This window comes from Dipodomys merriami, unplaced genomic scaffold (assembly GCF_024711535.1).
Source record: "Dipodomys merriami isolate MVZ:Mamm:240054 unplaced genomic scaffold, mDipMer1.0.p SCAF_551, whole genome shotgun sequence".
NCBI lineage: Eukaryota > Metazoa > Chordata > Mammalia > Rodentia > Heteromyidae > Dipodomys > Dipodomys merriami.
In genome coordinates, this window is record NW_027206126.1 from 294,403 (window position 1) to 321,082 (window position 26,680).

Genomic DNA, 26,680 nt, shown 5'->3' on the forward strand with positions numbered 1-26,680 from the left:
CTCTAGACAAAAACTGTCTTTTCCTTCAACTTCTGTTCTGGTTTTTCTCTTCCCAAAGCTATTCTGTTTCTCAACATCTAGCCAAAATACCTTAAAAAGACAGATAACCAGCCAGGCTTGGTGGCACATAAATGTAACGCTAGCACTTGGGAGGCAGAGGAAGGAGGATTATGAGTTCAAGGCCACTCTAGGCTATATAATTAGACCCTGTCTCAACAAAACAAGATAAGATAAATAAGACAGGCAATTAGCCCTTCTCTCACAATCCCAATTCATCATGAAAAGAGTCCTGCAGTAACCCTCTGATTTTATCACTTCCTTTTCATTCATCTTTAGAAGCTTCTCTAATCTCACAAATTAATTATAAATTTTATTTAGTCTTTAACTTAATGTATAATTGGCTACTCTTGCCTATTTAATAGTTTCTCAATATTTTGTAACACAGGTCTTTGTTATTAAATAATCTGAATATCCCCTTCATGCTTCTATGCGGCACATTTTACCTTTTCCCCATTAGTCAAGGCTTAATTCAAATCTTACCTCCCGAGGGAATTTTCCCTATTATCCTAGTTCTACTGAGCTCTCCTCCTCTAAACTTATAGAGTACTTATTCTGCCCATAAAAATAAACTTGGCAATAAACTAGGTATTTCTTTATATTGATTAATTCATTCATAGGAATTAATAGATAAAATCTATTCATATTTATAGATATTAATCTAAGTTGTTCTATATCTATAGTACATGTATCATGCTATTTATTTTTTTGTTTTGGGTCCGGTCGTGGGGCCTGAACTCTGGGCCTGGGCGCTGTCCCTCAGCTCTTCAGCTCAAGGCTAGCGCTCTACCACTTGAGCCAAAGCGCTACTTCTGGCTTTTTTTTTTTTTTTTTTTTTTTGCTTATGTGGTGCTGAGGAATCGAACCCAGGGCCTCATGCATGCAAGGCAAGCACTCTACCACTGAGCTACCTTCCCAGCCCTGTATCATGCTATTTAAATCAATATTACATGTATATAATACATGTATCAATTCACTTAAAATCTTTTGGAAGCTAAAAAGTACAAGAAAGAAAGGTACATTGTATAGTACATATAGTATATTATATAGAAAGGAAGGAACATTATAGTTTGACCATATATACTGCACACTAAATAAAGGCATATTGGTGGAAGTGGCTCTACAATGACTTTTTTTTCTTTGGGGGGCGGGGAGGAGGGTTGAACTCAGGGCCTGGGCACTTTCCCTGAGCTCTTTTTGCTCAAGGCTAGCACTCTACCACTTTGAGCCACAGTGCCACTTCCAGTTTTTGAGTGGTTAACTGGAGATAAGAGTCTCACAGGGACTTTTCTGCTCAGGTTGGCTTTGAATCACAATCCTTAGATGTCAGCCTCTCCAGTAGCTAGGATTACAGGTGTATAGTGACTTTTTAACTATAAGACCAGAACTTTTCTTTTACCACATGTAATTCTGACACATAAGTCAAAATTAAAGATATAGTTATACACGCCATAGTTTACACACTCAAGAGTATAATGTTTCATTTAAAAATACAAGTAAATTGGTATTTTAAATTCAGCTACAAATAGATAAAACACCATAGTTAACTGTGACATGTATCTGTTTCCATTCAAAAAAGCAGAAAAAAAGTAATGCTTTCAAGTAATGGCATTGTTGCTTTGAACAGTCTTGTACACCAACCTGTTCAGTCACACCAGGATGTCGAGGGATTTCATAGGTCCTGCATTTAAGCTGAAGCACTGGGTCTTCATTCAAAAGTTGTGCAAGCAAAAGCACACCATTCTAGGAAGAAAAACAAAAGACTCAGCTTATTTTCTCATCAATATGCCCAAACAAGAATTGCAGAACACATAGTACTATCTCCCCAGTAGTTTCCTATGCATATCAGGTACTCTCTTTTCAGAAGAATACAATTTCCCTTCTCTGTATCTTGTAGCAAAAGGTACTACTGCCTCTCCTGGCCTTCAGGAAGCATGAATTTCAAGCAGCATATAATAAAGACACATGGTACTAGATATTGCAGTCAACTAGGATTTTCCTAATGCTGGAAACCCAACTCACCTCAGTGTAGAAGCGTACATAGCCTGAAGTAAAACCCACTACAATGCAAGTCCAGTCAGGGCGTCCAGTGGAACTCCTGTAACAAATGAAATTTATGATCCTAATAGCCAGATATCAAGAAGAAGAGATAACTCTTATTTATCCTTACCTCTTTTGACTTGCTAGTGGGATACAGAGGGCACTAGTTACACGTTCCCTAAAAACAAGAACAAAATTACATGCTTATCTACTGACCTTACTTTTATTTCTCTATAATTTGATTTTAAAAGATATTAAGTAAGTAGAAGGGGACCTTATGTACTAGTTTTATTGTATGCATAAATAAGAATACAGTAAAACTCAAGCCAAGTGCTAGTGGCTCATGCTTGTACCTATTTGGAAAGCTAAGATCAGGGTTCAAGGCCATCCTAGGCAAGAAAGTACAAAAGATTCTTATCTCTAATTAGCTACCAAAAAGCCAAAGTGGAGCTGTGGCTCAACTGGTAGAGTATTAGTCTTGAGCAAAAAAGCTCATGGAAAGCATCTAAGCCCTGAGTTCAAATCCCAGAAGTGGCATACACACAAAAAAGTACAATAAAATTCATTCACATAAACTATAACATCACATTCATTTGAAGTTAATAGCTGTATTTTAAATTCTGTATTGTCATAAAAAGCATGAAAGAAAACAAAACTTTACACATGTAATTGATTGCACACAGAAATAGAAAATCTCAAATAATCAACAAGCAATTATTTCTCACACGTTCCTATCTTCATTTCTCTACAAACTCTAAAGCTGGAAAGCATATACATTTACTAAATATTTCAAATGATGGAACTACTTATTTATTTCACATATTCATTTAACACTAAGAGATATCCAAAATTAACTCAAACCTACCCTTCTTCAACATTCAGAGAACCACTCCAACCAACAGCAAATTGCATTTCTTCCTTTCCTTTATCACTGCATTTCCATTTTGCTGGAAAAAATTAAGATACCATATAAAATAACCACTCTATCCCTTTAGGACGATTATAAAATTTAATAGCTCAATCATTCATTGATTTGGGTCTTTTTATAGGTATATTTAATATTTTAAATTTAAGAGCTTTAAAAAAAATCATCTGGTTTCCTAACTTTCCTCCAATTAAACCCATGTAGTATACTATTTTATATATAGTTCTTGCATACCACTTATCTCATTTATAATCTTTATCTTCAGATAGCAGACATTTTCTATTAGATAACTTATTTTATAAGATCATTCTACAGTCATTTTATACACAATCTTATTTTGTTCAATAAGTGTTCCCATAATATCTTATATACTTAAATCTTAATTTTAATCTTCAAAGTCTATGAACTGAAAATCTATGCCCCAAACAAAAATGTATAGTATTCTAAGTCTTTAAACTATAGCTACAAGTTATACCAGTTATACTGTTACTAAAAAACTGTCAATGACCTTATCAGCACTAACTCTCCCTTGCAATAAATGGGCTGCTGTTTCTGAAGGGCCATTCAGTGATAAAGTATCTTGTAGTCAGAGAGAGAGAAAGGAAGGAAGGAAGAGAGGGAGGGAGGGAGGGAGGGAAGAAGGGAGAAAGGAAGGAAGGAAGGAAAGGAAGGAAGGAAGGAAGAAAGGAAGGAAGGAAGGAAGGAAGGAAGGAAGGAAGGAAGGAAGGAAGGAAGGAAGGAAGGAAGGAAGGAAATACAATTGCTGCCTGACATACCAATTTATAGATGTCACCATATAATATAAACCAAAGAAATATTTGAAAATTTCCAAATACCCTATATACTACTCCAATCTATACATTCAAATAAAAACTGCAGAAAACAATAGAGTACTTACGCACTAAAAACACAGCTTTTTGTTCCCGAGCTATAACCATAAGATCATTGGTTGGAGATAAGGATAAAACACAGTCTTGAAGCCAGGAAGTTCTTTGTGTTCTGCATGTATTTCCTTCTTCTTCCTATGAGTAAAAATGTTTGCCATAAATGCAAAAATATTGTGTACTTCAATTCAGTTTGCCTTAGAGTGTAAGGGGGAAGAAAAAAGGAAAAAGAAAGATCCCTGATTGTTACAGTATATAATATTCTTTATCAAAGCATGTCAAGGATGATCAACAAACAAAATACACAGTATAAGTTAATTTGTCTTGAACATTAAAAATTTTTTTAAACATACAAGAAAAACATTAGAAGAATGTCACACAAGGATCATTCCAGTAATGAACCAATCTTGGGAAACTCAATAAAGAGCGTATTAAGAAAAAGCTGTGACATAAGCAGCTAGATGGCAAAGAAAAAAATAACCATTATCTCATGACAGCTATGGTTTTAAGATCTGTAAAAGTATCTGATAAGGTATGATGCTTGCCTTTTGTTTGACCTGAAAGGTATTATCTTTCCTAAATTGGAAATTTATTTTTTAATAGGTAAATGTCTATAGTTAAAATTCAAAGGTTATTATATATTTTTAAAAAAAAGGTTTTCTTTGGAATGTCTCTCTCATAGTCCTGTGCTCCAGCCATCTAGTTGTCTTCTCTACAGACAACCAAAGAAATCAGTTCTATCTCCTGTGACACTTTATGTACATAAATGCAAGTAAGTTTACTACTTTTTCTTCCCCCTTTCAGGGATAGTAGCATAATGTATGTCTAACATTTTGCTTTTTGTTCCTAACATATACAATAGACTTTATTCCATTTGACATTTATTCTTATTAAAAGCATGCATAGCATAAATGCACCTCTTGATAGACATTTATGTCGCTTACAATCTATAGCTGTTATCAAGTGCATGGATAAGTATATACGTTTGTTAAAAACTGTGTTAGATAATCTCAAACTGTGTTCCACCTGTGCTTGTATTCATCCGTAATATGACTAGCCAATTTTTTTTAAAGCACTTGTTTTTCCAGATCTTTGCCAGGCTAATAGATAAAAAGCAGTATCTCAATGCAGTTTTAAGCTGCTTTTCTCTTATGAAAATAGACATTTTCTCACATGCTTAAAAATTCATTTGTAGCCAGGCACCGGTGGCTCATGCCTATAATCCTTAGCTACTCAGGAGGCTGAGATCTGAGGATTGTGGTTCAAAACCAGCCTCTGCAGGGAAGTCTGTGAGACTTTTATTTCCAATAAACCACTCAGAAAACTGGAAGTGGTGCTTTGGCTCAAGAGGTAGAGCACTAGCCTTGAGCTAGTGCTCAGGCCCAGAGTTCAGGCCCCATGACAGGCAAAAAAAAAAAAAAAAAACCAGATGTAAATTTTCTAAAAATACTTTACTCCTCTCCTTGGTACAATTCCTGTTGGGTTGCTGCATTTTTTTTATAAATGATTTGTCTATATTAAAGAGTCCTACCTTTGAGGAGAGTCAACAGAGATACAAGGCAGGAAGTTGTATAAATATAAACAATAAAAAGAGGCACAAGGCAGGAAGTAGCATAAATGCAAACAACAATAACAACAAAAAGTATGTGGATCTGTCTGAAGTAGTTCCTGTATTAAATCTTTTTCAAGAAAATCTCAAGTCACCAGGCACTGGTGGCTCACACCTGTAATCCTAGCTACTCAGGAGGCTGAGATCTGAGGATCGCGGTTCAAAGCCAGCCGGGGCAGGAAAGACCGTGAGACTCCTATCTCCAATAAACCACCAGGAAACCGGAAGTGGCGCTGTAGCTCAAGTGGTAGAGCGCTCGCCTTCAGCTGAAGAGCTGAGGGACAGCGCCCAGGCCCAGAGTTCAAGCCCCACGACAAAAAAAAAAAAAAAAAAAAGAAAGCCTCAAGTCAAAAGATACAATACAATCAGAATGAATAAACATCTACTCCAGGCTGGATCACAATAAACTACTGTTAGCTTTTATAGCAAAACTTGATTTCTAACTCATCGAGAAAGTTCAGGCATGAAACAGGATGCACACTACAATGCTTTGTGAAGTTTATTAGAACATCAGCACACATTTGTTGGCTGACAAGATGCAGGCTCAGCATTTTGTTTTATACTATAAGGGTATTTGCGTACTACATTTTTGAAAAAAATCTCCCCATGCTAATGGGGACCACAGTCACTAATATTGGTCCCTTGAAGCTAGTGATCTTAAAATAAAAGCATCAACTAGCAAGATAGTTAATTTCCCAAGTAAGGCATGACATTTTAAAAAAGAATTTAAAAAGCATCTTATGGGAGAAGGAAAGCAGGAAAAAAAGAGGAAGTAACAATGTTTGACAAGGATTGTACTCATTTCCTTACTTGTGTAACTGTTACCCCTCTGTACATCAACTTCACAATAAAAAAAAAAGACAAGAATCTTACCACTTAAAAGTGCTACATCAGAATGACCTAGTTTTCCACAAAAACTAGTGTCTTCATTAAAATTAATATCCATATTTATAATTATATATTACATATTGCAACATATTAATATCCATATTTCTAAAACATAATCCCTAGGAGGCTAAGTTTGTAGTTCAGCATATACAAGGATCTGGGTTCAATCATTACCACTACAAAAACCAAACCAAACCAAAACAAATGAACACAAGGAACATAATCCCTATTGGGGGAAGAAGAAATCTGTATATAAGTTAAGTGAGGCCTATTCATCAAAGCTTCATCTTTCAATTAAGACCGGTAAACATGTTTTCTTCACTGCACAAATATGGTAGCCACTACTGTGGATTGTAAAAGAATTCTTTTTAAATAATTAGAGTTATAGTATATACTTCAAAATAGTTCTTTTGATTTTAAGCTCACAAATCTGTCAAATAATTATTGTTTCGCAATGTACCAGATGTCTACCTCAGAGTTTGGTGAATTATTCCTTAGCAAACATGGTGACAAATGTTTTCTGGTGTATGTAATAGTACAGAGGGTAGACAATCATTCAAGTAGTCAGGAGCAACTTCTCAAAGCTTTCAACTTTAATACCAAAGGTCCACTGTTTACAACATGGGTTCTTCTTGTTACTGTGTTAACTTTCCAAGTTATTTATATATTATAGTGGCACCAATAATGTTCGCTGAAATAAGGCACTTTTATCACATTCACTGTAATTCTCAGTGGTTTGCCATCTAAGACAACAAACTAAAACATTCATCCATACTTTCAAAGGGGCATAAATGCTTCAGCTATTTTGAGACACAAGAAGAAAGTAAGCCGTGCTCCATAAGTAGGGTTTTCCCCTTTCCCCCACAAGTCTATTGCTAACATAAGCAATGCTCAATATTTTTCAAACATTTTTCTTGTTTTCTTAAAGGGGAGGGATTGTAGCAAGACTTATTCTCAAACAAAACTACATACAAAAGTTCAGTTTACAAGCTACATAGGAGCAGAGATGAGCCCCTCTGTGAAGGCCTGCAGCATGAAAAGTACTAGTCCGGCCCCTTTCCAAATCCAAATCTGAAATTTCCCAATGGAAGATTTTAAGTTCTTTTCTGATGCAAATGGCATTAGAGAAATAATGAAATAATAAAAAAAAAAGTAATGCTCTAATTGAGAATCTTGAGTCAGGACACGCTGTAGTCTATGCTTTAGACTTTAAGCATACATTTCTTTGGGCACCCATCTGATTAACATGTTTTCATTCCTTGTTTATCTGACAGATCATAGTTGCCTCTGCCACTTTTTATAGAACAGATGGGGCATATATCAAAGTCTCTTTTAAAGGGAAATTTCCCACACTGCCTATCCAAATAGAGGACACAGAACCTTCTTTACTTCCTGTCCCAGTAACCACTCCTCACAATCTATTTACTATTGAGGAAACCAATGCTATTCTTCTCTTCCTTGTCCTTAATATGCCTTAAATATACCTTCCTAGTTAAGATAAAAATCCAGTCTTTTTCAAATTTCCTTCAGACTGCTTCAGTTCCCTTTAAAATGTGAAGACTGGCTGAGCAAAATATTCCAACATAACCAGTTATTTCTTAAAGGAAAATATTAGAGCTAGATGTGGTGGCTCTCAGCTACACAGAAAGCTGAGACCAAAAGGATCATAGTTTGAGGCCTAATGAGGCTTCCTCAGGAGTAAAAGTCCTTGACATTTTATCTAACAAAAAATCTGGGCATGGCAACAGATGCTGGTTATCTATGCTACAGAAATAGACATAAACAGGAGGATCCAGGTCCAGGTTGCCAAAAGCAAAAAGAAACCCTAGCCTGAAAATAACAAGAGAAAAAGCCCTGGAGATGTGGCTCAAGTGGCAGAGCACCTTTCCAGTAAGTGTGAGTCCCTGAGTTCAAACCTCAGTACTGGTCTGGTGCTTTTTTTCATTCTCTTTTATTTCCTTATGGGCAAGCTGGAATTCTTTAACTTTATTCTTCATTGCCCAATTATATTATACTTGACATAGATCCACTATTTTGAGTATTGTTATGTACTGACTAGTAACTCCTCCTATCTCAATTTACATACTTAAGTCCTAACCCCTAATTTAACTACTATTTGATAACAGGGCCTATAAGGAGATAATCTAGGTTCAATAAGGTCCTACGTGGCTGATATCCTGATAGGGAGAAGAGGCATAAGAATTCAGTCTCCACCCCCATGTATACACAGAAGAGAGGACAACTGAGAAGACAGCAAGGAGTGTACTGCTTTGGGCTCTACAACAGTGAGAAGATAAACTTTCGTTCTTTAAATCAGACAATCTGTGGTATTGTTATGGCAACCCTGAGCACACAGAGGCAGGAAGGCAGGAAATATCTGTTCAGAACACGTACCTTCTATTACAGAAGCCACACTTTAAGCTCCTGAGCCCACCAATGTCACAGACAAATATTTCTTTAGGTATGGCTGGCTGCTGCTGGTATTTCATAGGCCTACTTCCTCCCCCCCCCCTTTTCTAAATTTTGGCCCAGAAAAGGACTTTATTGGTCAGTGAAATTACCTTAAAAAATAGCCAAGAAGTGAGAGCATTCTGTCTTTCATTTTAAGAGAATGGTTTGTATAGCAAAGACAAGACAATCTACAATAAAGCAAGCCCAGGCAGCGCAACAGGGTTTCTACAGAGGGTTCTCTGTTCCAAGGCAAGGTAGGTAGGTAGAGAACCTGGCTGAAAAAAAAAAAATCACAAGTGGCCAGAAGCCCTTGAAGGGAGTCTGGCCTGTCTCTTCTCAACAAGACCACATGCCTTTAGCCCAACTACAGAGCTACTTCTGTTAAGATCAACAGTTTGGTCCCAAGCCCTCCAATACATTGTGACACTGTCTAAGTGAGTTTTTTTGTTCCATAATTGTACTGGGAGGTAGGCTAACACCTGTTTAGGTGTGTCCCAGATTTAAGCTGTGGTTACTTGTTCACTTATCCCATACTGATATCATGTCTGTGTAAAGGCAGACAGAGACCACAGCAACCTGGACCTTTTTCCCAACCATGAACTAACTGTTCCCATAGCTTGGCTATGATGAGAATCCCAACAATGGGAGGTCAACCCTCCTGCAGGTGTTCCACTTGTCACTGTTCATTTGCATTATCCTACCACATGGGTCTAATAACTTCTTTGGTGAGATGGAAGCAATTATGACCTGAATCTGGTCCCTGGAACATGCCATAAAACCAACTGTTCCACAGAGACAAAAGATTTCTTCTGTCTTGATATTCTGTTCATCGGTCTATAAGCTGGTAGGGCAGCCCAGGCTCCTCAGGAAATGCCAAGAAATGCAGTCAAAATGCAAGGATGCTCTGCTGGTCTGTGGACAGTAACCTTCCTCTTGTTCCTTGCTTTACTCCCATATTCATTTTTCATTTCTCACCATCTCTCTGTGTGCTGTTTTCTTCAATCTGCTCACTGTTTCCACTGTTACTATCTTCCAAGACTTGATGTTCTTCTTGTTGCTGCTACTTTCACTGCCTCAGAGAGACAATACAGGAGCTAGAATGCATTTTCTTCACTAAGCCCTTAGAATGTTTGACACCTTGGAATCAGAAAAAGCTAACGAGGCTTTCTTTAAAAAAAAAAAAAAAAAAAAAGGCTTTTCCAGACTTCTAGCACTGTCAAGTCTAAATTCAAAAGTCCTTTACTCTTTAATGCCATAAAAATGAAACTATTCTCAAGAGTAGTGGAGACTTGTGGAGGTAAAAAGCATCCTGGAGTTATAATAGTTTGCTGCTGGACTCAGCAGTACCAACTGGCCTCCAGGTCAGCCACATTCAGTAGAGCTGGCTGTCATTTATCTGCTTACTACTGCTATACCCATAAGGACCAAAACAAAACAGCTTTCTAATGCCAAACTAATAAGAATAAAAGTTGATCACAATGGTCTCAACACAACGGCAACTGACAGAACCCAGTTATTATGTTTATAGTTAGAGCCTCTTGACACAGCCACAAGCTGACTTCAAGACATTCTACTGTGTTGCTGGCATCATTGTTAGTGTGAACATGCCCGAGCTATACTTTCAGGGAAAGTAGTAGGTTGTGAGTTTTCTGATATTCCTAGCAAAAGAGAGTAGAAATTTCCTTTCCATTCTTACCTCCTCACTGGGTATGGGAGACCTAGTAGAGCTTTAATGTAAAATAAAAGATAAAGAATCTAAGACGACAAAGATATAAGCAAAATCCAGTCTTTAATTACATGATCCTATTTATATGACATATTCAGAATAGCAAATTCACAGACAGAAAGAAAATCAGTGGTAGCCAGGGGTTGGGGATCAGGGAAGCACAGGAGGTGGATGACTAACAGACATGGGTGATGAAACACTACAGAATGAGATCACTGGTAATGCTGTACAAGAGGTTTGTGAATATTAAACCACACTAAACTGTATACTCTAAAGGGCGAATATATGGTGCATGAATTATTTCAGAACTGTGCACATTAACATGAGACCAAACTATTAAAATCTGAGTAATTAAAATGGATACTAAAAAACACAAAAGAACCAATGAAGGAGTAACAAAAGAACTAAAGGACATGAGGCAATAGTCAATAAATAGCAAGATGACAGATATGAATTCAACAGTACCAATAATTACATTAAATGTGGAGAAATTAGTCACTCCAATCAAAGGTTAAGATTAGTCAGACAAGATCCAACAACCTGGTATCTACAAAAAAACGTTATTTAGATTAAAAGACCTGAATAGGTTAAAAGTAAAAGGATGGAAAAGAGGTACAGCATGACAAAAAGTGACCAAAGGAAAGCTGAAATGGCTATAACAAATATTAGACAAAATAGATATTAATATAAGGACAACCACTAGATACAAAGAGAAATGTTTCGGAATGAGAGCTATCAGGAACATATGACAAATAATTGTGTATGTACTTCACAACAGAATCCTAAAATACATGAAGCAAAATCTGACAAAGCTGGAAAGGGAAATACACCATCCCACAGTAACAGATGGAGATTTCAATGCTTTTCTTTCAATAATAGATAGAACTAGTGAACAACCCATATAAGGGAGACTTTTATGACACCATAAAACAACATACAATAAATTTAAGAGGTCTGGAAGAATACGAAATATGTTCTGATAACATCAGAACAAAATGAGAACAGCAAGGGACAAGGTTTTGACTGCTAAGGTGATGAAACACTCACTTCTTCGAGCAGGATTTTCAAAGAGTCAACACCTGCCAATCTTCCCACTGGTCTTCCTGCATGTTTGCCTACTCTTAATATTTCACTGGAATTTTTAAATAAATCTTTACTACATGAGTATCTCTACTTCTTAGCACATGATGTTCTTTAATTTCTCCTCCAAACGTACTATTTTCCTCTTCTTTCCCATTCAGTATGACACATCATTCACTCAGGTCTCAAGACAAATATCTGGGAGGGTGTATTACTTTTATTATAGCTATCTTTAAACATTAACAAAATCAAAAGCAAAGTACTCACTTTTTAGGAGTTGTAACATATGCCAATTGTGTTTTATTTATTCCACACCATATCCCAGGTCAAAAAGGTCATTCTGGGGTTGTTTCGTTTTTGGTAGAAATGGGGTCTGAACTCATGCTTGGTAGGTAGGTGCTATCACTGAGCCACACCTCTAACTCCATTTTTTGCTGATTAATTTTGAGATTAAATTCTTACTTCCTGCCCAGATATGGGCCCAGACCACAATCTACCTAGTTTAAACTTTCGATCATTGCCGGACTCATAGGCATTCACCACCACATCCAGCTTCCCTCAAGACAGTCTCATGGATTTTTATGTCAAGCTGTCTTAGAACTTGAGTCTTCTCAATTTGAGCTTCCTATATAGAGTAAGATAACAGGCACATATAACTGCTAGCAGTTATGGGTTTAAGAAGGAACCTCTTAAATAGGTAGAATTTTGAGCATAAGCTTGGCTAAAGAAGTTATTATTTCTAATCTTTGAGTAGTATAAAGGGGTTTCAATATGTCAGTTCTGAGTACCATGTATCCTGACCCATTTCACTCCTTTCATCTTCCCCTATCTCTTCGAACCCCGTCCACATATTCTTGATTTTTTATTTTCCTCTCACCCTTAGCAATCACCTACCCCATTGCAAAGTCTTACTGTTATCTCCAAAACTTACCCAGAACTCACCCACTTCTTTTTTTTTGGCCGGTCATGGCACCTGAACTCTGGGCCTGGGCGCTATCCCTTACCTCTTCAGCTCAAGGCTAGTGCTCTACCACTCGAACCATAGCGCCACTTCTGGCTTTTTCTGCTTATGTGGTGCTAAGGAATCGAACCCAACGCCTCATGCATGCAAGGCAAGCGCTATACCACTGAGCCACCTTCCCAGCCCCCTCACCCACTTCTTAGATTTACTAATATTACTTTAACCAAGCCAACATCATTTTCTAACTAAACTACTTCAACAGATACTTTTCTCCCTACTTTGACTTATTCCTAAGAGCAACCAAGGTAAGCCACAGAAATCATAAATATTGTGTGTGTGTGTGTGTGTGTGTGTGCGCGCGCGCGCTCCCACTGCATTTAGAATAAACTTCAAATTCATAATATTTTACATGGGGTCTGCTTACTTCTCTGACCCCTTCTTATTGCAGTTTCATTTCCACCATGTCACACCAGTTTTATGTTCCTTCAAACAGGAAGGCCTACTTTCCTCAGGCCTTTGTGTGGCTATGTCTGGTTGCCATGCCCTAAATATTCTTTGCCACATCTTCACCACATTGATTTTATATTGTATTTACATCTCAGGTTAATTGTCATAGCCTTTGAAAGCCTTCCCTAACTATACAATGTACAGCAGTAACTCCATCTTGCTATCTCATGCACATCTGAATTTTCTGCATATCTATTGCCACCATTTGATACTCTTCAATTATTTCTCCTTTTGATTTCTTTCTCTCCACTAGAGTATAAGCTCTAATGGGAGCAGGGACCTACAATATGCTGGGCACAATAGATATTTGTTGAATTACTAAGTGAAAGAAGTCTAAAATAGTAAGTTATACCTAAAATGAACGTTCTCTATCTAGCCTTTACTATGCTTTAAATGTGCCCCCTTAAAAGGCAATTTAAACTCTTAATTTCTAAGGTAATAATGTGAGAAAGTGAGACTTAATGAGAGGTGATCTAGGTCAGAAGGCCCTGAGTTCAAGGCCCAGGATCAGCACCCTAAAAAAAAGCATGAGGTTCTCCTACATTCCAGTACCACCATGGGCAGTAAAAAAAATGTAGAGGAGTAAGTATCTAGTTAGGAATTATTAAGTAAACATGTCTTTGACAAAGATTTTAAAATGTTAACCTAACACAGAAACATGTTACTAACATTGGAGAAGAAAAATGCCATTGTCAAAATAACATGGGTACATTTAAAAACACTTACAGGTTCTTGTGGGTCTGTTTCTTCCCATGCTCCCCAGCCATCATCTTCCCAGTTTGTTGATTTACCTGTTTTTTTAAAAATGAAAATGCTTACATGAAATATATAGCTTAAAATACTTTAAACCCATTTCCTCTAACTGTAATAAAACCAATCCCTCTAAAATGTTGATTGTTAAAAAAGAAAACAAGCCAGGTGTCAGTGGTTCATGCCTATAATAATAGCTACTCTGGAGACTGAGATCTGAGGATCATAGTTTGAAGCCATCTAGGGCAGAAGTTTAAGAGACTCCATCTCCAAATAACCAGCAAAAAAATCTGAACTGGAAGTATAGTTCAACAAGCAGAGTGTCAAATGTGAGCAAAATGCTGAGCAAGAATGTAAGACCCTAGTCCAAGCCCCAGTATTGAAGTGCATATGCATGTGTACAAGTGCACACGCTTGCGTGCATGCGCGCACACACATGCACACACACAAACAACTATAAACTGTGTTACATTAGGATTTTGCCCTATATGGAAACAATCAGGAAACATCTGATCTACTGAATTTCCAAATACGTGTACTATTAAAATCGTGTGCACATTATTTGGATCTTAAGATACTGGACATCAAGAGGATCTACATTTATCAAACTGCAAATGGTGACAAATTTTTTATTTGTTTGCTACTTAAGACAAAAATACAGTTACAAAAGCACTTAAAATGCCTTTAAAATGAATTGTTTCTTAACAAGACAAGGTATCCATGAAAAAGAAAATTAAGCTTTGAAATCAGATAAATTCAGTACCCACTTCTGATCCTTGACTTCTTACATATGGGACATCCTCTTAGATTTTAATTTGCAGTAATATAAAGTATCCAGTGATAGCTCAAATCCTGATCCAGCACTTAACGAATTCTGTGAGATCAGCTATGTTATCTCTCATCTCTAAGCTTTAGGGTTTTTTTCACTACGAATGCAGAAAAAACAATAGCTCTTTTAACTAGTTGGGCTGTGGTAAGGATTTGAATCAGACAGCATACAAACTAAGGTATTATGAGCTTGACATAAGTTTCAAGATCTTGCCACTAAAATAGAGTGACTAAAAGTACAAATAAGTAATACTTCAGCAATTAAAATCAGCTTTAAAATTCTTAAGGAAACCACTTTAAAAGATGGTCCTAATCTTGGGCATGTACAATCCTAGCACCACAGAGGTTGAGGCGGAAGCTGCAAATTTCAGGTTAGCCCAGGATACACAGCAAGACCCTGTGTCAGAAAACCAAAAAGGGGACTGATTTTGATGATTTACAGCTAGAAGGAAATGACCAGAAATTTTACCTACATATAAGGTTTTAAAAGTTACTAAAATCAATTATGCAGAAATAATTTTTTTTTTTTTTTTGTCGGTCATGGGGCTTGAACTCTGGGCCTGGGCGCTGTCCCTCAGCTCTTCAGCTCAAGGCGAGCGCTCTACCACTTGAGCTACAGCGCCACTTCCGGTTTTCTGGTGGTTTATTGGAGATAGGAGCCTCACGGTCTTTCCTGCCCGGGCTGGCTTTGAACCGCGATCCTCAGATCTCAGCCTCCTGAGTAGCTAGGATTACAGGCGTGAGCCACCAGCGCCCGGCTATGCAGAAATAATTTTAAAAAAGGAAACATTGTATATTTGATACTTGGAATCATTGTTCAATTAACCTGCAGTAATAGTAATCTAATTTTGGGTACTTAAATTTTAACAAATAATTACTTCCTAATATCCCAAGCACATGACTAGAATATATTAAGTCCTACTAGACTACACCATTTGATTAAAACTGCAATGTACAGATTTCCACACACAAGTCAATTAACAATTTTAACAACTGATCTGTTAAATACCATAGGCCAAACCCTGTAGTAGGAGCTAAGACAAACATACTGTTTGTCTTTTAAAAGAAAATCTGTGATCTTGTGTAAAAGAGGAACTAACATGTAACTGTAACACATGGAGAGTGCTATATATATTTGACTATTAAAGGATCTTGGAGAGGTGAGATATATAAAAAGTGAAATGCATCTCTAAAAAGTACTTATATACTTGGAAAAAACTCACCACTAATAAGAAAAGGTAAAGAGGAAGATTAACATGAACTGAACATTTCTACATGCCTGAGTGCTTATGGACATTAACTCAATTTAAAAACCATAAGGATCCTCTAAAAGCCCATTTTACAAGGAGAAAAACAGAGTTTAAGCAGCTTGATCATATCATGTAGGACTAAGTAGTAAAGTAGGATTTGAATTCAGGACCACATTAGTTCCACAGCTCATACTCTTTTTTTTTTTTGTCGGTTGTGGGGCCTGAACTCTGGGCCTGGATGCTGTCCCTTAGCTCTTCAGCTCAAAGCTAGCGTTCAACCACTTGAGCTACAGTGCCATTTGTGGCTTTTTCTGCTTACGTGATACTGAGGAAACGAACCCAGGGCCTCATGCATGAAAGGCAATCACTCTACAACTGAGCCACCTTCTCAGCCCCAACAGCTCTTATTCCTAAGAATTATATTACTCGTATTCCTACTGTAGCTCATGAAGAAGGATAAGATTAGGGAATGGTATAGTTTGCGTATAATCCAAAAGTAAGAGCTCTTAATTTTTTCCCCCTGATAATACAAACATCCCCTTGATACTGAGATGTAAGAGAGGCTAATTTTGTTTGTTTGTCGTTTTTTAAGTTAGATTACAATTTGTTCTTTGGAAACATAATCCAGAGAGACAATTGAATTCATTTTCTACTTCATCAAAAACAGCTGTCTTATTTTGCTTAATGGAGGCAACTAGACCAACTAGACAATCCCATTTACAGTTTTAGAATACATCTTGTCTGCTGAACAGGAAATTAAAGTCCATGACTCACTTTGAAACTGGCTATTAAAATTAATGCATATACCAAGGTACCAATATATCAAGAAAAGCATGCAGAATTAAAGTCCTTCAGGAAGGTCAGCTAATCACCCACGCATTCATTTCACAAACAGCACCTTTCATGTGCTAGACACTGTGCTAAATGCAGAATATATAAAAGCAAATAACACATCAAAAAGCTCAGTTTGAGCATGGAACTTCTGTTGAATTCTGTTAAAAACTATAAAAAAAAACCTTTTATTTTTCACTTATATTGGTATAAAAAGAACCTGAGTCCAAGTCATAAATGACTCATACAATCAAACAGAAGACAGCAGGAATTTAGATTTCCTACCCCTGTGGAGAATCACTATTCCTTTATGACACAATTCAAAATATTCAAGACTTAGAGAAATATTTTAAGCAAGCATTTGTGTTCATGAGGGCTTATCCATTTTTCAGTAGTAGGAAGCTTGATTAGGAAAGCTTTTGACTAGGAAGCTTCTCTCAACTAGAGGAAAAAGAGAATTGGGGGGGGGGGGTTTGGACTCAGGGTCTGGGCACTGTCCTTGAACTTTTTTGCTCAAGGCTAGCATTCTATCACTTTGAGCAACGGGTCCACTTTTGGTTTTTAGGTGGTTCATTGGAGATAAAGAGTCTCACAGCCTTTCCTGCTCAGTCTGGCTTCCAACCTTGATCCTCAGATCTCAGCCACCTGAATAGCTAGGATTATAGGCATGAGCCACCAGTGCCCAGAGAATTTAATTGGAGAGTTCCCACTACCATTTTTCAAAGGAAATCAGGATAAAAACAGGTTAAAGGTGTTTTATAGACTGCTGTACAATACTTACTATGTCTACTATAATAAAAAAAATTCTAAATTCTAGTCAATTTAAATATGGGAAACATTTTACAAATTAAACATTACCCTTGTGGGCTATTTCTACTCAGTGCCAGTGATCTAAATTTTGTGGCATCCTTAATTTCTGTTGAAAATCATTTAGTGTATTTTGCAAGCTGCTATTTGACAACTACTGTCAGCTGATGAAAAGTGTTAGACTCCCAGCACTTCACCAAAGATATTTCTGATATCTTTAAATTATGCAAGTAGGCCAAGAATAATCTCTAAGAAAAAAAAAGACAAGTTTATACTTAAAACATAGCTATCAGTATCTAATAATGATGTCATTCAAGTAAAAAATTTTATTTAGAAATAGTTTTTCTTTCTGATAACCTTTCTTGAAGAACAGTGTTCTTCCACTGATATAAGTTTAATACTTGTCTGGTCAGCACTGGGGTGTGAATTCAGGGCTTCATACTTGATAGGCAGGCTATTCTACTCTTTGAGCCACATTCCCAGCTTGTATTCATATAATTAGTATTGTTTCCTTTTTTTTTTAAGCACTTGAGTTTAAACTCAGTTATTCCAGTATGCTCAACTTGCTTGCTTGATCCACTACCATTCTACCACTTAGAGGGTAATTGTAACTGGTTTTGTCCTATTTATTGAAGCAGCAGCAACCACTAAATGTCCCATAAGCACTTCTATAATTAACACTGTCATCAACCGCCTCCGTCTTTCATTTTGTTGAAGGTAATCCAACAAATCGGACCGGAAAATTAAGAAAATGGCAGTTATATTCACTGCCTTCATAAAATTAAAATTACAGTATCTTTTGCAGATCTTCCTCTATAGGTATCCTGAAAAACTTTGCAATGAAGAAATTCAGATGAGTTAGGATGACTAATCGAATCAGGGATTGTGGTTGGGGGCTCTGTATGAGTTCAGGAATCTGAGTTTACTAATCTCCATCCTCCAAATCAGAGGCAGACAGATCATGGATAATGCACTAAGGTATACTAAATTAGAAATTAAATGTAATGCTATTCTAATCTGATCCTCAACATCCCTTTTCTCTTGGCCTGCCACTACTCTTTTCCTAGTTGGACTGTGCTTCACTAGTAGGCAGTCTAACAGTGCTGCCTAACAGAAATTTAATGTGAGCCACACGTATAAGCTAACTAGTCACATTTAAGTAAGTAAAAATATATAAAATTAAACTTGATTAAAGTATTTTAGCATAATATAGCCAGTAGGTCACAATTTTAATGAAATCAAGGTGAATTTATGAGAAATTAAATACTTTTTTATATATTTTACATTTAGAGTGTGTCTTGGTTCCTACTAGCCATTTTCCTAATGTTCATAAAACAAGTATCTGGAATCAGATTACCTGGGTTAGATGTCCAGTTTTATCCTAAAGAGTTAGATGAGTTGGGGCAATTTAATTTTTTACTGCCTCAGCTTCCTTTTTAATAAAACGGAGTTAGTAACTATATCCCCTTTACAGAATTTTGACAAACTATTCAAAGCTCTAAGGACATATAGAGCTGGCATAGGACACCATACTGTCTGTCATAGTGACACCTAAATACCGCTGTTATGATAAACTTCCAAGTACAACATTTTCACACACGTATCTCTCACATGTTAGCTAAATTGCCTTCTCATTTGCCTTACCTCTCCATATCCAACTTCTCCAGGACGAAGATTAAGTCCTCATGAAGTTTGCTTGCATCCAACAATGATCTTTCCCTCTGTGAAACTACAGCATTTGATTATGTTTCTCATTCAGAATTTAATTATATACTGTTCTAGGTCATATGTGGCATTATTTGTTAGCTTGTAAATACTGATGTAAATACTTAAATCAGATTTTTATCTGATTCAACATGAATGTACCCGCTATCTGGTCTACACAACTCAAGCTCTAGAAGTACATGGAATGAGTACCCTACATCTGTGTACATACTTATACATGTACATGCATAAAAATTCTGTTAAGAACATCATAAACAATAAATATTTACTAAATGAGTAGTCTTTGACTATAAAAATTGTTATGGAGGTTCCTCAAAAGACTAAGATTAGAATTACTACATGATCCACGATTCCTGGGTACCCAAAGAAATCAAAGTCAGCATACCTACATGCTCCTGTTTATCAAGAGCTCATCACTTTTCACAATAGTCATGTTATGGAATCAGTAGCCTATGTGCCTACTAATGGATGAATGGATAAAGGAAATATAGATATATAGAGACTGTTATTCCACTACAATGAAGAACAAAATCATGTCATTTGTAAGAAAATGGAACTGAAGATCACCACATTCAGCAAAATAGGCCAGACTCAGAAAGCCAAATATTGTATGTTACACCCATATGTGGACTCTACATTGTAGAAGGAGGGAAGGATGGGAGGGAGGGAGGGAGGAAGGGAGAGAAAGAAAAGAAAAAAGATGAAGTAGAAGGGGGGCTATTTGGGAAGAGGAAGGGGAGCAGCAGTCAGGGTACAAGAGAGTGAGTAGTATGATAATTATGATCAAAGCATACTACAAATGCTTATAAAATTTCCTAATGTAATCTATTTCATACAACCAATATATGATAATAAAACTTCTTCAAAAAGAAGTGTTTGAAAACAACATTCTTATCTAAATGTTTCTCTGTATCGCTCCATTAAAGCAGCTAAATTGGAAGTGGCGCTGTAGCTCAAGTGGTAGAGCACTTGCCTTGAGCTGAAGAGCTGAGGGACAGCGCCCAGGCCCAGAGTTCAAGCCCCACGACCGACAAAAAAAAAAAAACAAAACCTAAAGCAGCTAAATTTACATACTTAAATGTAATGACCAAAACAGCTGTCACTTCTAAGCCTTTTGTAGAGAAACACAAAACAGTTAAGTTATTTTTACATAAATTTTATATATAGACTATATCCTGGATCAAAACAATTTTTCAAAGACTTTCTATAAGTGGAATAATTGATATTGATAATTTTGATTTTAAATGAGACAAAATAATTAATTTGACTTACTTCATAGCTTTAGTTTTCATTAAGAAAGGATAATGAAAATGATATATTTTATCTTATTCAACTCCAAAGAAAGAATTTGACTATGTTAGAAAAGATCCTCTGGAAATCTAATTCAGAGTAGACAACTGGGTATAGACAAAAAAATCTTCAAATATATACAGGTGTACACATTGTTTATATTTCTCCATTTCAAAACAAAACTTTTATCATCACTAACAAGAGATCCTAAGGTCAATAACGCAAAATCAACTTGCTTACTAAATTACATGTAACTTTCAATTCCCTCTCTCCCTCCCTTCCTCCTTCATTTCCTCCCTCTCTTCCTTGTTACAGGACTTCCTTTTTAGCCCAAGCTGGCCTTGAATTCACCATCCTCCTGCTATTACCTCTGAAGTGTTAGGATTACATGTATGGTGATACATACAACCACACCTAACTCCAATTACAAAGGCCACTGAAACCCAAAATAAACAGCATACCATTCAAAAGAAAGATTATCATATCATCCTTAATTTGTATCAGTACTCCATTGCACAAAAGCTTATCTTTCTTCCAACAGTAAATAAAACAGGTAAAACTACAAAGAGCCCAAAATGGCAAATTTTGACTACTGGAGAAATAGAAATATAAATGATGAGAATGCTTCATGTTACTTTCATACTACTGTATATATCCTCATGTTGCTCCCAAATCAGTCATTTTATGACAGGTAAAATCCTAGATGTTAGCAAAGTATGAGGTGTTTGTGTGTGTGTGTGTGTGTTCTGTTTTGTTTTTGCAGCAGTAGTGACAGAACTCAAAGCCTCTCATTTGCTAGGTTCTACAACTGCCCATTTCGCATTGGTTAAAATTTTGGGAGATAGGATCTGATTTTATGCCCTGGCCTACCTGGACTGCAATTCTCCTATTTGTGCTTCCCCTGTACTTGGATAACAAGTATATACTAGCATGCCCAACTATTGGCTAATATGGAGGTCTCCTGAACTATTTTCGGGCCATGCTGGCCTCAAATCACAATCCTTTAATCTCTGTTCCCTAGTAGCTATGATTATAGGCTTGAGCCACTGCAACAGCTCACATGTTCATGTTTGAACTGAGCTTCTCCATTTCCATATAACCTACTGATAAAACTATATTTCTGGCAAAAAAGAAACACATATTTAAATAGTTTTGAATCTTTAATCTTTCCAATCAAGCCTCCATATTCTCAGAATTTTTCCTTAAAATTCACACATAATCAATATTTTCATTGAAAAATTCTATTTAAGTCTTCAAGAAGTTTGCCAGCTTAAGATATTTTGTCTAGCTCAGTTGCTGAAATTATCATTCACTCCTTATCATTCACAGACTGAATCAAAACTTCTCCTAAATACACTGATCTCCAATCAACTAACCTGACATGAAGAGAAAGAGGAGCAAGATGAAATGGTAAGTGATTAAAAATAACTATCTCTTCACTGATCATTAACCTGACTTTCAGCTTCTGTTTTTTAATACCCATCACCAAATTATTTTGAACTACTTAGAATCATTCATTAGTAGCATAATCATAAGTTCTTGTTTTTACCCTTATCAAAGGTTTTACCTATAAATGTAGCCACAATTCCCCTCCAGAAATTTTTCCATAAAGGGATTAGATTATACTAGTATAAGAAGCTGTTCAATATCTCAGTAAATAAACTTTCAAACAAAACAGAAAACAATTTTAATTATCAAAGAAATTTCTTATGTTTTTTGGGGTTTTGCACTATTGAGGATTGAACCCAGGGCTTCCTCAAGCATGCCAGCCAAGCACTCTACTACTTAAGGCATGCCCTCCAGTTCCCAGATGTCCTATTTAAGCATATTTCCAATGAGATTATTCTACTAACAAAATCTAAATAAGAAATTCAATTTTTGCTTTCCATAGCTCTATTTAATATCCCAAATGCATCATTCTAATTTGCCTTTGAATAATAGTCTGTCATCCATAAACGCAGTATGTTTTTCATTTAATAAGAACCCGAAGCTACAAAGGAAATTGAATTCTAGAAGTGGACAATTAATTTGACAGTATTTGAATGAGTATGTCAAAATCAAAAACTAAATAAGAAACCAAAACCATAAAATGTTAGGAAAAGGAAAACTTAATTTAATTTCCATGGTCTAATAAAAGATCTTCTTAGCAGGGAGCAAATTCATTTCCGTTTTTGAGACAAAAAAAAAAAGATGATGTACTTTGTTTCTATAAAAAGAACCTCTAGAACATATGACTTATAAATAATTCAGAGTTCAACAAATTTCAGTTGGCTTTTTTTGGGTTCAGGTAAGGAAGGCTTCACATCTTCCTTAGGAATTGAAGTATGTAGTAATCAAAATTTAGGTAATCAAAAATTATATAGTCAAAATCTATAAACCTAAAGAAACTCTAAATGCCCCATTCTCCTTTTTGTTAAGTACTAATATATCATGGCACAAAACTTAATATGTTAACTCATTTTACTATAAAACTATTTTATGGACAACTGTGGAGAAATTACCCACATAAAAATATGTTCTAATTTTAAAAGTCCATTGTCTGATAACATAAATATTCTCTGTAGAAATAGCATTTTTTATAATAGCTATTCAATTGAGATATGATGGCATTTCATTGTGGCTTTGATTTGCATTTCCAGATAATTAGTTTTATTGTGTATTTTCTCACATACTTCTTGGCCATTTGTAAATGTTCCTTCAAGAAATGTCTGTGCAAGTCCATCTATCATTTTTAATAATTATTATTTTGCTGTTGAGTTCCTTTTGTTCTATACATTATCAATCTAGAATAGTTAGTATTTTCTCCCATTCTATAGGGTGCCTCTTCAACTCTATTGATTCTTTGCTATATAGAAGATTAATAGTTTGATATAATCTCATTTGCCAATTTTTGCCAAGTATTCTGTTTGGTTTGGTTTGTTTTTGCCGGTCGTGGACCTGAACTCTGGGCCTAGGCGCTGTCCCTCAGCTCTTCAGCTCAAGGGGAGTGCTCTACCGCTTGAGCCACAGGGCCACTTCCAGCTTTTTCTGTTTATGTGGTGCTGAGGAATAGAACCCAGGGCCTCATGCATGCAAGGCAAGCACTCTACCACTGAGCCACCTTCCCAGCCCTTGCCAAGTATTCTGATTCACTCTGTATATGTATTTATTTACTTACTTCTTGTCCCTCTCAAGTGTGATTTCTTAAAGTTCTTCTAGTCTAGAAATCATTATCCCTTAAAATTATGTCACTATGTTAAGTAGGTCTTACTACTACTGGTCTAGAAATCAGTCTCCCTCAAAATCATGTCAGTGCATCATTAAGTGGGTCCTCACTATTACTACTCATACCCATTCCTGCAATTTCAAAGTTATAAGACCATATTTTAAATCTTAAAAGATGTTATTTGATTGATAAAAACAACCATGTGGTAGTTTTCATTTTTGTAAATATTGGGAAATAAGGGCATTGGAGATCTTTTAAATGTACAAGTGATTGTCTCACATAGAAACAAATAGCCATATTGTTATTACCTGACAACTAAAGTACAGAACTTGGTGTATTATGATCTGTGTGCCCAGATACAAGCTCCGGGTACCAATTTTCCTGCTTCCTGTTTTTCTTCCACACTGTTGCCATGGTACCTTGCAGATTTATCAAGTACAAATCAATCATGTTATTTCTCTGCCTTTTAAAGTCTTTCAGAGGCACCCACAATTTTACAAGATTTATGGATGATTTAGTTCATGACAGCCTCATCTCCCCCCTCATCTTCTCACATCCTCTCCAACCATTCAGTTTTTCTGAGTTGTCCAAATGCCTTGCTATCCCTGGCCTCCTTCCTGCACACATGATACTATTTTACCTTTTCCCTCTGCCTACTTCTTACAAGGCAGAATTAAGTATCAGCACTTCAAATCCTTTGCATCTCTCTGGCTTGATATGGCAAGCGACTGACATATATGTCTCTACCAAAAACCCTAACCTCCTAGAGAACACAAACTACCAACCTTAATTGGTTTGTTGCATCAATGACTGGCACAGAGTAAAGGTTTATTCATGGACACTTTTGATTTGATTACTTCCTAAATTGTTTATTGACAGGCCCAGACTGGCCTGGAACCCACAATCCTCCTGCCTGAACCTCCTGAGTGCCTAAGATATCTGCTGAGTTTTTTTGTTTTTGTTTTTTTTTTTATATTGGGGGTCCAGTCGTGGGGCCTGAACTCTGGGCCTGGGCGCTGTCCCTCAGCTCTTCAGCTCAAGGTTAGCACTCTACCACTTGAGCCACAGCGCCACTTCTGGCTTTTTTCTTTTTTCTTATGTGGTGCTGAGGAATCGAACCCAGGGCCTCGAGCATGCAAGGCAAGCACCCTACCACTGAGCCACCTTCCCAGCCCCTCTGCTGAGTTTTGGAAGAGAATAGTGTTGTGTTTTGTTTTAGTGGGCCTGGTGGCATTATTACAAAGCAAAAATGTGCTTCAGATTGGTAATGCAAAAAATAAATAACAAGAAACATACCCTTGCAAAAGGAGACGGCTAGGGAATTCTGAGGAAGTTGCACACATCTACTGACCCAGCACTGGGCTTACCATTTGGTAGTCAAGAAGCAGTAGAAGGCCTCTCACCTCAATAAAAGCATATTAACTTTTCTTAAGTCATGTCGTTAATTTCGAATCTCTTCCTAAGAGGTTATTTTTTTTCTAATTTGGGACTTCATTCACCATCTTAAGAGTCCCTTTTTACTCATCAAGCAGCCACTAATTCTTTAAATCTGAATGAAAGGCAGGGTTTGGGGGAGGGAGGACGTGGGGGGGGGATGATACACGTTTCTGGCAGGGTAGGCGGCAAAAGCCACCGTGGTAGGGATGGCGCACGAGGGGGGGCACCGGGGCAATCACAGGGTGGGAAGGCTGACATCTGGCATGAATCACCGAGCAAGTAGCAGGGGACGGTGGACAGCGGGCTGGGGTGGGGGGGGGGGGGGAAGAGAAACTCAGGAAGAAGCCTAGAAGGGGGAAGGAGGGGCTGGGGAGGCGGAGGAAGGGCAGAGGCCCCGCGATTTGGCAGCGATGACAGAGGCTGAGGAGGAAAACTGGGGAGCCAGGAGGGCGGCCCCGACGCCGCCTGGCCGGGCCGGGATGTCAAAGGCGGCCGGAAGGGGAGTCGTCGGGGCGCGGAGGCGGCGCGGCCCCGAGGGTAGGGCCCGGCGGACCCGGGGCGGCGGGCGCCCGGGAAGCAAGGCCGCGACACGGGCGGGGACTTATTGGGGTGACACCGGGGGGCACTTACTGGGGTCCCTCCGCAGGACGCCGCTGGGGGTCTCCTCCCGCAGCTGAGGGAAGAGGAAGTCCCGGGCGGCCTGCAGGTCCTGGAAGTAGCAGAACTGGACGATGGAACAGGCCATGGTGGTGGGGAATCCCACTAGGGCGGGTGGGGGGGGGTAACTCACTTTATCACGCCCGGCCCCCCACCAACTCACCGCGGCCGCAGCCAAACCCCGAAAGCTTTAGCCACGCCGGGGGCGGGGAGGGCGGGGAAAGCAAACCGGAAGTTGTCAGCGCATTCAGAGCACGGGCCCCGGGAGCTGCGCATGCGCAGGGCCGCCCAAACGCCGGAGCGGGATGGCGGGGGGTGGAGGGGGGGGAGCGGGGCCGGAGGACGTGCGGGCTGTCTGAGTCACGTGATGAGGGACGCTGCAGTGGGAGAGTCGGGCGGCGCAGACGTGGCGACTCTGGGCTTCCTTCCAGTCCCGGTTCTGCTCCGGCAAGTTGAACCCTTTCATTCATTCTGGCTTGAGCCGGGATGATGTAATTGGACTTTGGAGCCCTTCGCTAGCCCTTCGACGGCCGGGGTTCGTCACTGGCAGCCTCTCTGGGCCCAGCACAGGACCTGCCATCTTTAGCAGGTGCTCAATAATAATTTGCTTTAGGAGTACGTGGAATGGACGTAGGACACAGACATAGGATAACCGGGCTCTCTTGCAAATGCGCGTTGCTTTTGCGAGTACTTTTCCAAACCTCGCCCCCGATGTGAGTCGTTTGGGAAGGGTGACTTCGTGTGTGTGTAGACCAGATCTCATTTTGTCCCC

The 26,680-nt window shown here is 37.9% G+C and overlaps 1 protein-coding gene across 1 annotated transcript in view; it reads right to left on the reverse strand.

The window, feature by feature from the left end:
• Positions 1 to 26,029, reverse strand: part of LOC138811962 (rab3 GTPase-activating protein non-catalytic subunit-like) — a 75,503-nt gene extending 49,474 nt beyond the window's left edge. The window contains exons 1-7 of the mRNA XM_069999916.1: positions 25,882 to 26,029; positions 13,855 to 13,919; positions 3,921 to 4,044; positions 2,963 to 3,044; positions 2,228 to 2,275; positions 2,080 to 2,155; positions 1,699 to 1,800 (exon numbers count right to left, since the gene is read on the reverse strand). Of these exons, the coding sequence (XP_069856017.1) occupies positions 1,699 to 1,800; positions 2,080 to 2,155; positions 2,228 to 2,275; positions 2,963 to 3,044; positions 3,921 to 4,044; positions 13,855 to 13,919; positions 25,882 to 25,996 (612 nt within the window). The 5' untranslated portion in view covers positions 25,997 to 26,029. The remainder of the gene's footprint in view (positions 1 to 1,698; positions 1,801 to 2,079; positions 2,156 to 2,227; positions 2,276 to 2,962; positions 3,045 to 3,920; positions 4,045 to 13,854; positions 13,920 to 25,881) is intronic.
• Positions 26,030 to 26,680: the final 651 nt, after the last annotated feature.